Genomic DNA, 16,164 nt, shown 5'->3' on the forward strand with positions numbered 1-16,164 from the left:
ATAGGTCAAATTGTACTGTGGATATAGATACTTTTGTACCTGTTTCCCCCAGCATCTTCACAAGGTCCTTTGCTGTTGTTCTGGGATTGATTTGCAGTTTTCGCACCACAGTACGTTCATTTCTAGGAGACAGAATGCGTCTCCTTCCTGAGTGGTATGACGGCTGCGTGGTCCCATGGTGTTTATACTTACGTACAACTGTTTGTACAGAAGAACATGGTACCTTCAGGCATTTGGAAATTGCTCCCAAGGATGAACCAGACTGACTGATTTATTTAGATTTTCCCATGATGTCAAGCAAAGAGGCACTGATGATAGGCCTTGAAATACATCCACAGGTACACCTCCAATTGACTCAAATTATGTCAATTAGCCTATCAGAAGCTTCTAAAGCCAGGACATAATTTTCTGGAATTTTCTAAGCTGTTTAAAGGCACAGTCAACTTAGTGTATGTAAAATAAATAAATAAATGAGGTCAGAGGTCAGTCAGCCCTATTAAGTGAGTGTTTGTTTTCCTGTACCTCAGCCATTATTTAAAGATATTTCAAACATGTTGTGTATCAGGTTTACATTGGGCTTTTCAGTACACTTCTTCTAATCAAGAGAATTTACATGTGTGCAACCAAAACTCTGACAATAGAAACGATCATTTGAGTACAGCATTCTTTCTAACCCGTGAAAAAACCCCACACTTCTAAATCAAACAGAATATTAACCACCTACAAATATTCATTAACAGGTGGGTTGTATGTGGGTGCTGGCATGTGTGTGTGGCAAAATGTGTAGGGTAAACACAAACAAAATGGCCAGGCCTTGCATAATTTGGGAGGTCCCTTAACAGCTAGCTCCGGGCACTTTTAACTGCTCTCCCAAGGCCTTGCCTTATGAAGCCTTTCAAAGGGAGAATCATTGATAAACATGAAAAAAAATCATTGGTAGCGGACATTCCATCAGTCCTGGAAGAAAGAAAATAAACTATGTTACATTTTAATCAGTCTTAAAAATGTGGAATCATTAATTGAGTATACTGCATCTTGTGTAGGAAGTCTCAATAAACCCTTGTGTATACAGAATTATACTTCAGACACATGTATACTTCAGACTTATCAGATGATATGGTGCCCTGTAAAGCTGAATTGGGCACCTTCTAAAGTAAACACTTCTCTTGTAATCTTAATCTTTTTGACCTGTTGCATTGACATACAATTATGTACAAGCTGTCCCTAATTTCCCCACTGTGTTTCTCACAGCCTGTTTGATTTCAGTGTGTATACCTTCAAAAAGTTACTCTATATTATTATTACCAATCTCTATTGGATATTCACTTTCTGCTTCAATATTTATTAAATGTCAAGTATTTTAAGATTCATCTGTAATGCTTTGGAGGGATCAATATGTATCAACTTGGTTGGCACTGTCTCAGTCCCCAGTAGATGGCATTCTCTGTCCATAATAAGTCTCTACCTAACACTTTAAACTGTTGAGTAGGTGAATACAGAAAATCATTGGTTCTATTTAACAAGGTATGGGCTTATTTCAAAATGCATTACCAGGCTGGAGGAAATCTTCTACCTTTCTTTTTATAGTTTTATTGGTTAGGGGAAAGTCAAGTCCCATACAACGCTTTAACCTTATCATACCTCAAATTACCCATAAAGGGACCATTCTGAACATTCCTCAGAAGAGTTTTTTCACCACTTACTTACGTCTACATGTGGTTGTGCAAGTTGCATATTATTATTATTTTTCTCTTCTTACTTCATCAGATCATCATAGTAACCCATTATACTCAATATTATGTTACTTTAACTCCAGTAACCCATTATACATTTGTGTTACATCGCAAATTCCTCCTCTAGACTAGTGTTCTATTCATACAGGGGTTTAGATATTTACACTAGTTCAATTTAACAGCATTTTTGGAAATAGTTCTCTCTTCTTTCATATCTCCATACATAATAACGTTATACATCAAACTCCATTATCCTCATATAATCCAAAGCCATGTTAATCTCAGAGACATGTTATCCTCGTTACTAACGAGACATGTTATCTTCTGAGACGTTATGTACCTGATTTCTGAGACATGTTAACCTCTACGTGTAGATCCAATGGCGGTGTTGGACAGACCACTAGATAACGTTACAGATCCGCTCACACAGAACTGGAAAACTAAGCTCACTGGACTGGAAAACTCAGCTCATACTGAACTGGTTGTGGCATTCATTCACCTCTTTCACATGTAAGCCAGTCCCCTGACAGCTCTGATTCACTCAATACTTAATAGCTTAATTTCAATCCTCTAATTATCAACATTTCAATCAGCTAATTATCCTAATGTCAAATTCCAATCTTATTAGTAATCATTTCAATAATTTATTGTCCAAATGCCAATCAGCTCTTGTTATCCAAATATCAATCTTTCAGCTTATTATCCCATATCTCACAATCACACAACTTTCACATCCACATTCACTTAGTACTATTCCCAAACACACTTGGTAATCTCCTCATTACCCCATGCATCGTCAATGATTCTCTCTTGTCGTTACTTGCAATGCACCATATGTATCTTCACTATGCATATAAAATAGCACAGAGTGTACCTTATGCTATTCTCTACCAGTGGCTGCAGACCATGTGGACATTTCCCTTATAAATGCCTACAGACAGCTGTCAGCGGGACATGGTACCGTTACTTGCCCTCGCTCTAGTCTTCTCTCTAAGACTAGCTCTAGCCTTCTTCCACGTCATATGTATCTTCAACCGTTCCTCTATAGTCTCTACAGTCACCATAGTCTCTACAGTATCCACGGTCCCTGAGCATCTGTAGTCCCTGAGCATCAATTGTCCCAATAGCACCATAGTCCCTATAGTTATCGCATCTATGGTCCCTACAGCATCTATAGTCCCTCAGCATCTACAGTCCCTCAGCATCATAGTATCAATAGTATCAATTTACATAAACGCTATGGTCTCTATAGGCTCTATAGTCTTGCTGCTTCCCATAAATGTAAATAACACCCGAATTCAAAAATACCTTGTGTTATTTTGTAGGCTAGTGGTACCCTGCTTCTACATCTTTATGTTAATTTTTATTGGTTGTATAAATTTTGTATATTTTTATACAGGTTAATTTACATTGGCTAACTGAAATCAGTTGCCGTCAATTGTTCGCAGATGATGTGTCTCCTCCTGGGCAGCTCATAGCAAGGGTCTGGTCTGGTTGGGTCCTCGTCCTCTTTTGGTCAGACCAGAATGTCCCTCACGCTTCATAAAATGTGACACCGGTTTTCCTCACAGACCCCCACTGGAAAGCTCCGCAGGCAGAACCCATAATCTTGTACGTGACCCCAAATTGTCATGGAAATTCTTACACAGGGACACTCAAAGTCAATCATAAATTAATCATTGTTTATTTGTCAGCACGCTGGAGAGGTTCCAACCAACTCAATGCACCATAGTACACATGGCAATCAAGAGCTCTGTCTGGGCAGTCCCAGCAGTTGTCTTCTATTTGGCTATACACAAACACGTTATATTTGCATGATTTAGCATAATTCATTAATAATTACTGTTTTGTTTCATTCATGTGACTGACCAATACTGGTTCATAACATGTGACAGACCAATACCTCACGGGGCTTCTTCTCTCTAAGCTGAGACCTTGAAACTGAGATATCTTTTGTTCGTTCTTAAAACAAGGTCTGGGCGCACTGCCAAATTGCAGCTGCTGATAGTGAGGATTTGTTCAGCCACTTGCATGAACACAGAAATTGGTTTATAGAACAGCTCATAAATAGCACACACAAATGAGTTATAAGAAAAGCACAAACATTAAAATTCCATTACACACCCATATAAGCATTCTGAGAGAGATTCTAACAGAGCGTTCGCAGTCTATTTTCTAGGCTGTGCCTCTTATATCATGGAAAGTTTTCTTCTGAATGATTAAAGTTGAACTGGGAGTCTGCACTGGAGCAGCATTCACACTCCTCTTCACATCGTGACCTGCTTTAGATAACACACAGATCTCATAGGACCACCATACATAAATGCAACTAATAATACCAACACACATACTCTAGCTAATGACACACATGTAGTTTAGCTAATGGCATGTGTGTGGGATGAAAGTGTGTGTGTGTGTGTTCTTGCTCAATTAAAAAGACTGTTATGGAAATGTTGGAAGTTGGTTATAGGAAAGAACTCCCAGGTGCCACACACACACACACAAACACACACAAACACATACTGCCATACTCCTCAAAGCCCTGACACCTCTCTTTCTGCCAAGTGCAAACCCATTTGGTTTGTATTTTCCGCAGAGATTTTGACCAGCTTGCTGTTGAAGTCTTATCTTAATCCTTTGACTAGTGTGTGTACATAAAGCATTTGTGTTTGCGTGTGTGTGTGCGTGGGCGTGCGTCTTTGTATATGTGCGTTTCCATGTGTGTAGCAAAACTTTCCATGAGAGGCACAGCCTAGAAAATAGACTGTGAACGCTCTGTTAGAATCTCTCTCGGAACGCTTATAATGTTTGTGCTTTAATGTTGGTGCTGTATGATACAACAGGTTACCAACATATTCAAATCATACCATGGCTATAATTTAACATATTTGCCACTAGAAATGTGTTCATTTGCTGGTAGAAATGTGTTCAACATCCACTGAAGTAAATAAAGGTGAAATAAAATAAAGGTACAATTTATTTTAAAAGCAGCTATCAAGTTTACTAGATAGCTACAGTAGTTGCTGTGGTATCCAAACAAACAGACTTGCTAGTTTAGCTAATCAAACCATCAGTTTCAGAAAGTTACTCAGCCCTAGCTTACTGTAAAAAAAAAAAAAAAAAAGAATTTAACAATACCAATACTGTTTCGACTTTCACATTCAAAAGCTGTAAGGGCTGTCGTCACAAGAAAACCAAGATGCAGCGGATGTTGTGGATTCATTATGAATATTTAATAAAATGAACCACTATAAACAAAACATAAAACAGCAACGATAGCAAACAGTCCTGTCTGGTCAAAAACGAACGAGACAGAAAACAATCACCCACAAAACCCAAAGGAAAAATAGGCTACTTATGTGTGACTCCCAATCAGCAACAACGAACTTCAGCTGTGCCTGATTGGGAGCCACACACACGGCCCAAAACAAAGAAATACAAAAACATAGAAAAATGAACATAGAACGCCCACCCAATGTAACACCCTGGCCTAACCAAAAATAAAGAACAAAAACCCCTCTCTATGGCCAGGGCGTTACAAAAGCAGCTCAAACAAACTTGTAAAAATAAACTTATCGCCATTGAATTCACCCGTGCAGATATACTGTGCGTTATAGGGAAATAATGCACGCTCTAGAATGCCCTTCAAGCCAATCAGAAAGGGGTATTTAACAATGCCATGGTATAACACTTAATTACGTTTATATGTCAAACTGCTATGTAGCGTAGTTCATCTCAAACATTCACTGTGTGACATCCTATGTGTGTGTTTCAGAGAGTTTGGACAGTTGGCTGTGGAGCTGCTGGACCAGTCATACAAGCAGGACGAGCAGATGGCCATGAAGTTGCTGACCTATGAGCTGAAGAACTGGAGTAATGCCACCTGCCTGCAGCTGGCCGTGGCCGCTAAGCACCGTGACTTCATTGCCCACACCTGCAGCCAGATGCTGCTCACTGACATGTGGATGGGACGCCTGCGCATGCGCAAGAACTCTGGGCTGAAGGTCAGAAGGGCCAGGGGTCACACGGTGCATTGTCTAAATGGGGTTTCAGAGGTTGACCATCTGACTGATTGACTGACTGACTAACAGACATACTTATGGAAGTAGATTTTATTGTAGACTACTGTAGATTTTAATTGAAGGTGAAGCATTACCATACCCAGCTGGCAAAACGTGTTGCAATTACCCTGTTTGACCCGCTGGGCATAATGGCTAATGATATCCCATATTTGAGCTGTCGCTTGACCATTCCTAACACTGTTCATGTTGATTTACGCACCTACAGTTACACTGTAAAGGTTTGTGCTATTACTCAGCCCAGGCAAGTAGGTTAGCCATTGAGTTGGCTGAGGTTTGACAGCATACAGCTGCTTAGGTTATGAAAGGGCACAGTCATTTCTTATTTTGAGTAGCTGTGCATGGGGCCGCTGGGTGGTTGTGTGTAAGGAGGATCAAGGATGAATCCTTGTGCAGTATAGAGCTGGTTGGTAAACAGACACACTCATGACCCATAAAGCCCCACCACACACACCTCCCTGTCTGGGTTGTATTCACTAGGCACCAGACGGAAGAAAACAGACTGAAACAGGAAGGCACTACCTGAACTTCTCCAATGAGAAACGCTTGTTTTCGTATTTTGTTGCAAAGTGTTGATCTACGGTGTGCACTAATGAATATGACTCTGGCCTGCTGCCGCAGACCTGAAACAGATATCGCCCTCTACAGTTTAACGACACTTCCCTTTACAGTGAGGGAAAAAAGTATTTCATCCCCTGCTCATTTTGTACGTTTGCCCACTGACAAAGAAATGATCAGTCTACAATTTTAATGGTAGGTTTATTTGAACAGTGAGAGACAGAATAACAACAACAAAAATCCAGAAAAAACGAATGTCGAAAATATTATAAAATGATTTGCATTTAATGAGGGAAATAAGTATTTGACCCCTCTGCAGAACATGACTTGGTACTTGGTGGCAAAACCCTTGTTGGCAATCACAGAGGTCAGATGTTTCTTGTAGTTGGCCACCAGGTTTGCACACATCTCAGGAGGGACTTTGTCCCACTCCTTTTTGCAGATCTTCAAGTCATTAAGGTTTCGAGGCTGACGTTTGGCAACTCGAACCTTTAGCTCCCTCCACAGATTTTCTATGGGATTAAGGACTGGAGACTGGCTAGGCCACTCCAGGACTTTAATGTGCTTCTTCTTGAGCCATCCCTTTGTTGCCTTGGTCGTGTGTTTTGGGTCACTGTCATGATGGAATATCCATCCACGACCCATTTTCAATGCTCTGGCTAAGGGAAGGAGGTTCTCACCCAAGATTTGACGGTGCATGGCCCCGTCCATCGTCCCTTTGATGCGGTGAAGTTGTCCTGTCCCCTTAGCAGAAAAACACCCCCAAAGCATAATGTTTCCACCTCCATGTTTGACGGTGGGGATGGTGTTCTTGGGGTCGTAGACAGCATTTCTCCTCCTCTATACAAAGAGCTCCATTTTGGTCTCATCTGACCACAACACTTTCACCCAGTTGTCCTCTGAATCATTCAGATGTTCATTGGCAAACCTCAGACGGGCATGTATATGTGCTTTATTGAGCAGGTGGACCTTGCGGGTGCTGCAGGATTTCAGTCCTTCACGACATAGTGTATTACCAATTGTTTTCTTGGTGACTATGGTCCCAGCTGCCTTGAGATCACTGACAAGATCCTCCCGTGTAGTTCTGGGCTGATTCCTCACCGTTCTCATGATCATTGCAACTCCACGAGGTGAGATCTTGCATGGAGCCCCAGGCCGAGGGAGATTGACAGTTCTTTTATGTTTCTTCCATTTGCGAATAATCGCACCAACTGTTGTCACCTTCTCACCAAGCTGCTTGGCGATGGTCTTGTAGCCCATTCCAGCCTTGTGTAGGTCTACAATCCTGTCCCTGACATCCTTGGAGAGCTCTTTGGTCTTGGCCATGGTGGAGAGTTTGGAATCTGACTGATTGATTGCTTCTGTGGACAGGTGTCTTTTATACAGGTAACAAACTGAGATTAGGAGCACTCCCTTTAAGAGTGTGCTCCTAATCTCAGCTCGTTACCTGTATAAAAGACACCTGGGAGCCAGAAATCTTTCTGATTGAGAGGGGGTCAAATACTTATTTCCCTCATTAAAATGGAAATCAATTTCTAACATTTTTGACATGTGTTTTCTGGATTCTTTTGTTGTTATTCTGTCTCTCACTGTTCAAATAAACCTACCATTAAAATTATAGACTGATCATTTCTTTGTCAGTGGGCAAACGTACAAAATCAGCAGGGGATCAAATACTTTTTTCCCTCACTGTACATTCCACTCCATAATACCCCTCTCTCACCCCCCTCACCCCCCTCTTTCCCCTTTTGTCTGACTCTAATGTAGTGGAGGTGTTAACAGCTTGTATATATCCTTTATCCCCTGGCTGTGTGTTCTTCTCATTTCTCTGCTACTCTAACCATCTCTAGCTGTCTGGACTAATGCCTTTTTAATTGAATCTCAGATAAGCTCGCTCGTCTCCACTGCATCAAACACACAAACTATCTTACTGCACATCATCCATAGCATTATGCAATTTCACAGTGACGAGCTCCGAAATAATATGGACATGTGTGATATGAATGGTGGTGTCTGTGTGTCTGCATGTATGTGTGTATTTGTGAGTGTGTGTGGCATGGATGTGTGTGTGCGCATGCTTCTGTGTGTGTGCGCACCTGTGATACAGATCCACTGGTTCAACAAGACATTTGAGCAACTTTTAATATCAAAGTTGCAAGATGTGAGGAATTTACCGTAGTACTTGGGTGTTCATAACATTTGCTTTGGGAAGAATGGAAAGGAACTAGTTTGACACTTGAGCGGCGAAAACACTGACATGCAGTGGACCCACGCAATATGACCATAACTCTCCCAATGTCGTGCCACGTGACAACTTTTGAAGCAGCATCACTGTACCTGTTTGTGTGTATTGCCCCTCCATGTGTCTAACTCCACCCCCCTGCCCAGGTGATCTTGGGCCTGCTGCTGCCTCCGTCCATCCTGAGTCTGGAGTTTAAGAACAAGGATGAGATGTCGTACATGCCTCAAGACCAGGACACCTACCTGCAGGAGAAGGAGGAGGAAGAGCCCGAGCCCGCCAAAGAAAAGGAGGAAGAGGACATGGAGTTCACAGTAAGATCCTACTGTGAGACGCAGTACAACTCCGTGGTGAGAGCACCCACCTCAGCCCTGCCTTCAGACTATACACACGCAGGCTGCGTCTGAAATGGAAGCCTATTAGTATTCCCTACTATATAGGGAATAGGGGGCCATTTCGAACACACCCTTAGCCAGCCCCTGCCCCTCAACTAAACAAAATTTGAAGCACAGTTGCCCCTGCCCAGCTTTTCATGGTCAGATATATTTTCACCCCCCCAAAATGGTTCAGGTTGGGGTTGGATCCAAGATCTGTGGTAAGGGGCGACTTCTATGTCCAGCTTAAAGTACACACACTTTAGCTTCTCTATATAGCCTGCTCTCTCTCTCTCTCTCTCTCTCTCTCTCTCTCTCTCTCTCTCTCTCTCTCTCTCTCTCTCTCTCTCTCTCTCTCTCTCTCTCTCTCTCTCTCTCTCTCTGCACCTGAGTATAATCAAATAGGCCCACAGTTAACAAACACACTCCATTATTATTGTCCCTACCCTATTATGGCCAACCGGAGGGGCAGTAAGAACAGCTCTGCCCCGCCCCCAAACCTACCTGTCGTCCCGCTTCTCATTCCCTGTGGTCTCGGCCGAAGACGTGGTTGTGGAGTTGTAACGTCTCAGTCTGTTTTGCCGCCCGCGGCTCGTTGTGTATGTCTCTCTCTCTCTGTCCCTCTCCCTTTCCACCTCTCTTGCTTTCCCTCTCTCTCTGTCTCTCTTTCCCTTCCCCCCTTCTCTCTCTCTCTCCCTCTCTCTCCCTCTTCCTTTCACTCTTTGTCTTTTCCCCTCTCTCTTCCTTCCCTCTCTCCCTCTCTCCCATTCCTAGCCAAGGTCCTACTAGAGGTACAGTACCATATGCGACTGCTGCCCCTCATTTTCACCAGTGGCGCTGGCAACAGCGCATCAACTCGCATGCTGCTAAGAGAGAGTGTCGCTCATCTGATTTACGGCAGCAGCTTAAGCTGCTCAGGTTACTAACTGTGCCTGCCTGCCTGGTCTACGCTGTGTGGGTGCGTCTGAAATGGCACCCTATCCCCTGTGTAGTGCACCGTTTTTGACCAGGGCCTGGTTTCGCAAAAGCATCTTAAGGCTAAGTTCATTGCTAGAACCTTCGTAGGAGCATCGTTCAATCTCAGAGCTGTTTCCCAAAACCATCGTTGTTAACGTTGCACTTGAAAACGTTCATAATCTAACGCCTGCCTCAGACCACTCGTAGAACAGCTAAGTGTGTCGTTAGATGCTTTTTTGCCCTCCTGCGTTTTTATACACAGAAGATCTATGCTAAACATAGAATCACATGGTTTATCCGCCTCTCTGTAACTGTAATAACTTCTGAACAAAGTTGACTACAAATAAGAAGATGCTTCAAATTAAAACTGAGATAGGTTAATTCAGATATAAATAGCCTAGGCTATAGGCCTATTTCAATCATATTGAAATAGTGTTCATCGTTTGAGTTCCATTTTGCTACTTGTAGGACAAAGTCTGTAATTGGTCTCAATATATGTTGTGATGTGTAGCCTAACGTGCACAATGACGTGCCAAATCTTGTTTTAGTGAATTATTTTAGGGTAAGCAATAAGCCGCCTAATATTTGCAGCCGTAGGTAATAATATCTTGCTAGGAGCTGATTCGTCATCAGTATTGTGTAATAATTCTAATGTTAAGGTAAGATTTGAATGGAGAAAGCTGATCCAAGGGCAGCGTAGCCTTTCTTTTCGGACCTATCAGTTTTGACACATGCCTCAACGAAGCACTTACCAAACGTTCGCTCTGCGTGGTGTTTTGGGCCGTTGTTGGAAAGACGCAATGTTAAGACACTCGCTACGCTAAGTTCCATCGCTATCGGGAAACCGTGTCCAGGGCCCAAGTAATACACTATACAGGGGATAGTGTTCCACTTCAGACACAGCCTGACTGTTTGAACACCCTCGCTTAATACAGAACTGGCAATTGGTGACTCGGCCCATCTAAATAGACATTGCAGTACATATTGTCATCTGCATTTAGTCAGCCAGCCGGCGCAAAAACTCATTGGGAACAGGAGTTTATGAGAATGCTGATGAGAGAGTTCTTAGAAACCCCCCAAAAAAACCTCTGTCAAAGGATTACATCTGTCATGAGCTCTTCCACTTGCCATTGTGAGCTGCTGGTTTCTGAATGTTCAAATGCAGCCCAGAACCGAACTATGAATCAGACAGGTTCATTCAAATACATGCTATGCTACATACATTGGTATTGTATCCCAAGTCATCCTCAGATGCCTCCAAAAACACACTGTAATCCCTGACACTCCCAATCCAGATGCAGTTGAAATATGCATGTCGGCATGGCATTGTGATTTTCACTTGCATCTGGCTCTTTCATCGCGGGGTGTGTCTCCCTTTTCCCCAGACATGCAATACAATACAATAAAAATACAATTTGCTGACTCCTCAGCGGTGTGTTGTAGTATGGGCATCCATGATCATAATCTCTGGGATTTGACACTCGCTCTCATGGATGACAAACTGTGTTAGAGTCCTAGAAATGGACGTCAGACATCTTTTTTTCCTCCTTGCTGTCCTCTCTCTTCTTTGCGCTCTCTCTCTCTCACTCTCTTTTTCTCTCTCTCTCTCTACTGTCCGTCACTGTCGTCTGAGACTCGATCCGTAAGTGTTTGTCTCCGTCATATGTGTCATCATCCCCACCAGCACTCAATGTCCCTAACATACAACATTCGGAATGAGTTTGCCTGTGCTTGCTTATGCTCATGCAACGAAAGTGTACTGTAGGAACAGCTCTAATGCTCTTACATTTTTTTTCTTCTCTCTCTCCTGTATCTTTGTATCTCTCTCCATCTCTTTCTTTCTTTCTGTCTCTCTGGGTGGGATGCCCCAGGCCATGCTGGGTAAGGTAAGCACGGAGGCGTCTCGTAAGAAGGGTGTGGGGGAGGTCCAGAATAGACACCGGCTCATCCCCATGGGCCGGAAGATCTACGAGTTCTACAACGCCCCCATCGTCAAGTTCTGGTTTCACACAGTGAGTCTGCTGTCAGGGCGTGTTGCTACCTAGAACCATAGGGTTTTCTGAATTAAAAATATTTAATGTAGAACCCTACCCCTTCACAATTAACCCCTTTGAGAACCCAGTGGATAGATGCAGTGTGTGACCCAGGGCTTGCTTCTGTGTCTGTGTGCATTGTCTGCGTGCATTGTATCTACAAGCTGGACATTTTAATTTGGCAATATCGATGTCTTCATCTTTCATGCTGCCTCTTTCAATCTGCCGATCCAATGAAAACATCACAATCACTCTCTAGCAGGGAGGGTTATCTCATATTCATGGAGGTAAAAAAAGGAACACTTCATGGAAAGCTGTTCTCTCCCTCTCTATTGCCGTGTCGGTCAGAAAAACCCATGTAAAATGTATGGATTCATTTTAGAGACAGATGCTCGGTCTTGTCACGCTGTATTGTACTTTTTAGCTCTCTGCAGTGGGATCCAGTTCAGTCAGCAACATACAACCTTGCATCCTACTTCTGTCTTGCCTCTGAAACGACACAGGGACACGCTACACCGGGACATTGCCCTGTGTAGGGTGCTGTGTTTCGGATGGATTGTTAAACGGGTGTCCTGACTCTCTGTGATCACTAAAGATCCCATGACACTTATGGTAAGAGTAGGGGTGTTAACCCTGGTGTCCTGGCTAAATTCCCAATCTGGCCCTCATACCATCATGGCCACCTAATCGTCCCCAGTTTCCTATTGGCTCATTCATCGACCCTCCTCTCCCCTGTAACTATCCCCCTGGTTGTTGCTGTAAATATGAATGTGTTCTCAGTCAACTTACCTGCTAAAACAAATTCTGTAGTAAGCTTTTGAGACTGGAAAGGGTCCACTAACTAGCCTAGTTCATAAAGCAGGCTCCATGAGGTCATGACATTACACGCCTCACCTCTGGATTGTCTTGAGACTCTAAAGGTTATACCATTATGTACAGTTATGGGTACTAAAAAATCTTCTGCCAATACCGCAGTGCAACCTAACCTTTCTTGCTAAAACAATGTGATTGCCTTCTAAGACTACTCAAAGGGGCAATCAGCAGCTGCTACATCCATTTTTAGAATTGATCAATTAATGATACTGTATATACCCATTGATTCTCAAAGAATTTCATTTATGAACGCCTCATGTGTTTAGTTCAACTGTCATACCATATCAGAACCCAAAATATAAGCTTGTTTTACTCCAATGTTAGTAAACATTGTAAATGTAAATGCTTCAAAACATGCTTACCTATAACTTGATATATATTGCATGGTCAGGCCTTGCTTCCATTGCTATGTCTATGAATGTGAGAGTGGTTACATTTCTCCAGTTCCATCACTCAGCTTTTTATCAAAAGAGGTGGGGAATCCGCTTTGTTATTATTTCAACTGCAGATTGCCCCATTAAGACAAACTTACAACAACTTATGTCGTCTGTAAGACCCTCTGGATGCAGTGAAGACCCCCCACATTCTCTGGAAGGCCCTGACACTGTGTGTTTGTCCCCAGATGGCCTATGTGGCGTATCTGATGCTGTTTAACTATATTGTGCTGGTGAAGATGGACCTGTGGCCCTCACCGCAGGAGTGGATTGTCATCGCTTACATCTTCACCAATGGCATCGAGAAGATGAGAGAGGTAGGGCAGGGCACACGCATGCAGAGAGATGACTGAACTCATGGAGTTCTCAATACAGTCAAACATACGCACATTTGATTTATAACACAGATAAATGCTAGAGGGGGGGTTGCCCATTTTGAAGTGTGTCAATCTAGTCAATTAACCACAGATTTTCCAATGGTCAAGATCAAATAAAAAACATGAGCAAAAAACAATGTATATAAGCGTTCATTACTGTGTCCAAACCTTTACCCATTTAAGTAGAACAGTCTTCAGGACGTTCTGTGGGCTCACACTGCCCTCTTTTGGCGAGCACACTGAAATGCGTCTCTCTCTCTCTTTACCTGTCTCTCCTGCTCTCTCTCCCTCCATTCCTCCCTCCTTGTCAACCTCCCCAGATTCTGATGTCGGAGCCAGGGAAGCTGTTGCAGAAGGTGAAGGTGTGGCTCCAGGAGTACTGGAACATCACAGACCTCATGGCCATCCTCATTTTCTCCGTGGGCATGGTTCTCCGTCTCCAGGAGCCGCCATTCATGAGCTACGGACGGGTCATCTACTGCGTAAACATTATCTATTGGTACATCCGGCTGCTCGACATCTTTGGCGTCAACAAGTACCTGGGCCCATATGTCATGATGATCGGCAAGATGGTGAGAGGGCGGGATGTGTCACTGGCTGTGTCCAAATTCTCTGCACTTCCACACTCCGTGTCATGGATTTAACAATGGTTGAAAGTCCCTACAGCCATTGCTTACACCAATCCAATCCAATCTACACACAATACCACATAATAACAAAGCAAGAACAGTTTTTTAGAAAATTGTGCTAATTTATTACAAATAAAAACCTGAAATATGACATTTACATAAGTATTCAGACCTTTTACTCAGTGCTTTGTTGAAGCACCTTTGGCAGCGATTGCAGCCTTGAGTCTTCTTAGGTATGACAATAAAAGTTTGGCACACTTGTATTTGGGGAGTTTCTCCCATTCTCCTCTGAAGATCCTCTCAAGCGCTGTCAGGTTGGATGGGGAGCGTTGCTGCACAGCTATTTTCAGGTCTCTCCAGAGATGTTCGATCGGGTTCAAGTCCGGGCTCTGGCTGGGCCAGTGTCCCGAAGCCACTCCTGTATTGTCTTGGCTGTGTGCTTAGTGTTGTTGTTCTGTTGGAAGGTGAACCTTCACCCCAGTCTGAGGTCCTGAGCACTCTGGAGCAGGTTTTCATCAAGGATCTCTCTGTACTTTGCTCCGTTCATCGTTGCCTTGATCCTGACTAGTCTCCCAGTCTCTGCTGCTGAAAAACATCCCCACAGCATGGTGCTGCCACCACCATGCTTCACTTTAGGGATGGTGCCAGGTTTCCTCCAGACGTGACACTTGACATTCAGGCCAGAGAATCTTGTTTCTCATGATCTGAGAGTCTTTAGGTGCCTTTTGGCAAACTCCAAGCGGGCTGTCATGTGCCTTTTACTGAGGAGTGGCTTCTGTCTGGCCACTCTACCATAAAGGCCTGATTAGTGGAGTGCTGCAGAGATGGTTGTCCTTCTGGAAGGTTCTCCCATCTCCACAGAGTACTCTAGAGCTCTGTTAGAGTGACCATTGGGTACTTTGTCACCCCCCTGACCAAGGCCCTTCTCCCCTGATTGCTCAGTTTGGCCAGGTGGCCAGCTCTAGGAAGAGTCTTGGTGGTTCGAAACTTCTTCCATTTAAGAATAATGGAGGCCCCTGTGTTCTTGGGGACCTTCAATGCTGCAGACATTTTTTGGTACCCTTCTCCAGATCTGTGCCTCAACACAATCCTGTCTCAGAGCTCTACGGACAATTCCTTCAACCTCATGGCATGGTTTTTGCTCTGACATGCGCTGTCAACTGTGGGATCTTTCAAAATCATGTACAATCACCTGAATTTACCACAGGTGGACTCCAATCAAGTTGTAGAAACATCTCAACGATGATCAATGAAAACAGGATGCACCTGAGCTCAATTTTGACTCTCATAGTAAAGGGTCTGAATACTTACGTAAATAAGGTATTTCTGTTTTTTATTTTTAATATATTTGCAAACATTTCTAAAAAACTTTTTTTTTTTGCTTTGTCGTTATTGGGTATTGTGTGTAGATTGCTGAAAATGTTATCAATTTTAGAGTAAGCCTGTAACGTAGCAAAATGTGAAAAAAGTAAATGGGTCTGAATACTTTCCAAAGGAACTGTATAGTGTAGCTATAAAGATGAATGCGTTGTATCAAGTTCCTTTTATAGGAAGTCCAAGTCCTTAGTATGTGTTCAGCACATTGTGTCCCTACAAAAGCCCTTCGCCTCAACCCTAATCTGTCTTTGCTCATGAATGATCAGAGAGTGTGTTATAACAGTATCAAGAAGACCAGGAGAGGGGAGGAATCAAAGGACAGAGATGTCTGTTAGCTTCCCATGTCTGAGAGAGCTGTTTGAGATTACAACATAACACAGAAATGGCTAAAAGTCGTTTTTCCTAATTAAGGAGTAGTCAGTCAGCTAACATTCTCCCTGTCTCCCTCTTCTCACCCTCTTTCTTTCTCCTCCCTCCCTCCCTCAAACTCCGTCTTTGTCT

At 43.1% G+C, this 16,164-nt stretch overlaps 1 protein-coding gene across 4 annotated transcripts in view; it reads left to right on the plus strand.

Moving 5' to 3' along the window:
• The window catches only part of trpm3 (transient receptor potential cation channel, subfamily M, member 3), a 253,566-nt gene that overhangs the window by 208,763 nt on the left and 28,639 nt on the right, over positions 1–16,164 (plus strand). For 2 of the 4 annotated variants that reach the window (XM_014160640.2, XM_045703003.1), the window contains exons 16-20: positions 5,509–5,737; positions 8,759–8,959; positions 11,812–11,952; positions 13,469–13,597; positions 13,978–14,229. In XM_014160640.2, coding sequence (XP_014016115.2) covers positions 5,509–5,737; positions 8,759–8,959; positions 11,812–11,952; positions 13,469–13,597; positions 13,978–14,229 — 952 coding nt within the window. The remainder of the gene's footprint in view (positions 1–5,508; positions 5,738–8,758; positions 8,960–11,811; positions 11,953–13,468; positions 13,598–13,977; positions 14,230–16,164) is intronic. The other 2 variants (XM_014160646.2, XM_014160648.2) reach the window with 1 other exon arrangement.

This window comes from Salmo salar, chromosome ssa20, assembly GCF_905237065.1.
Source record: "Salmo salar chromosome ssa20, Ssal_v3.1, whole genome shotgun sequence".
Classification (NCBI taxonomy): Eukaryota; Metazoa; Chordata; class Actinopteri; order Salmoniformes; family Salmonidae; genus Salmo; species Salmo salar.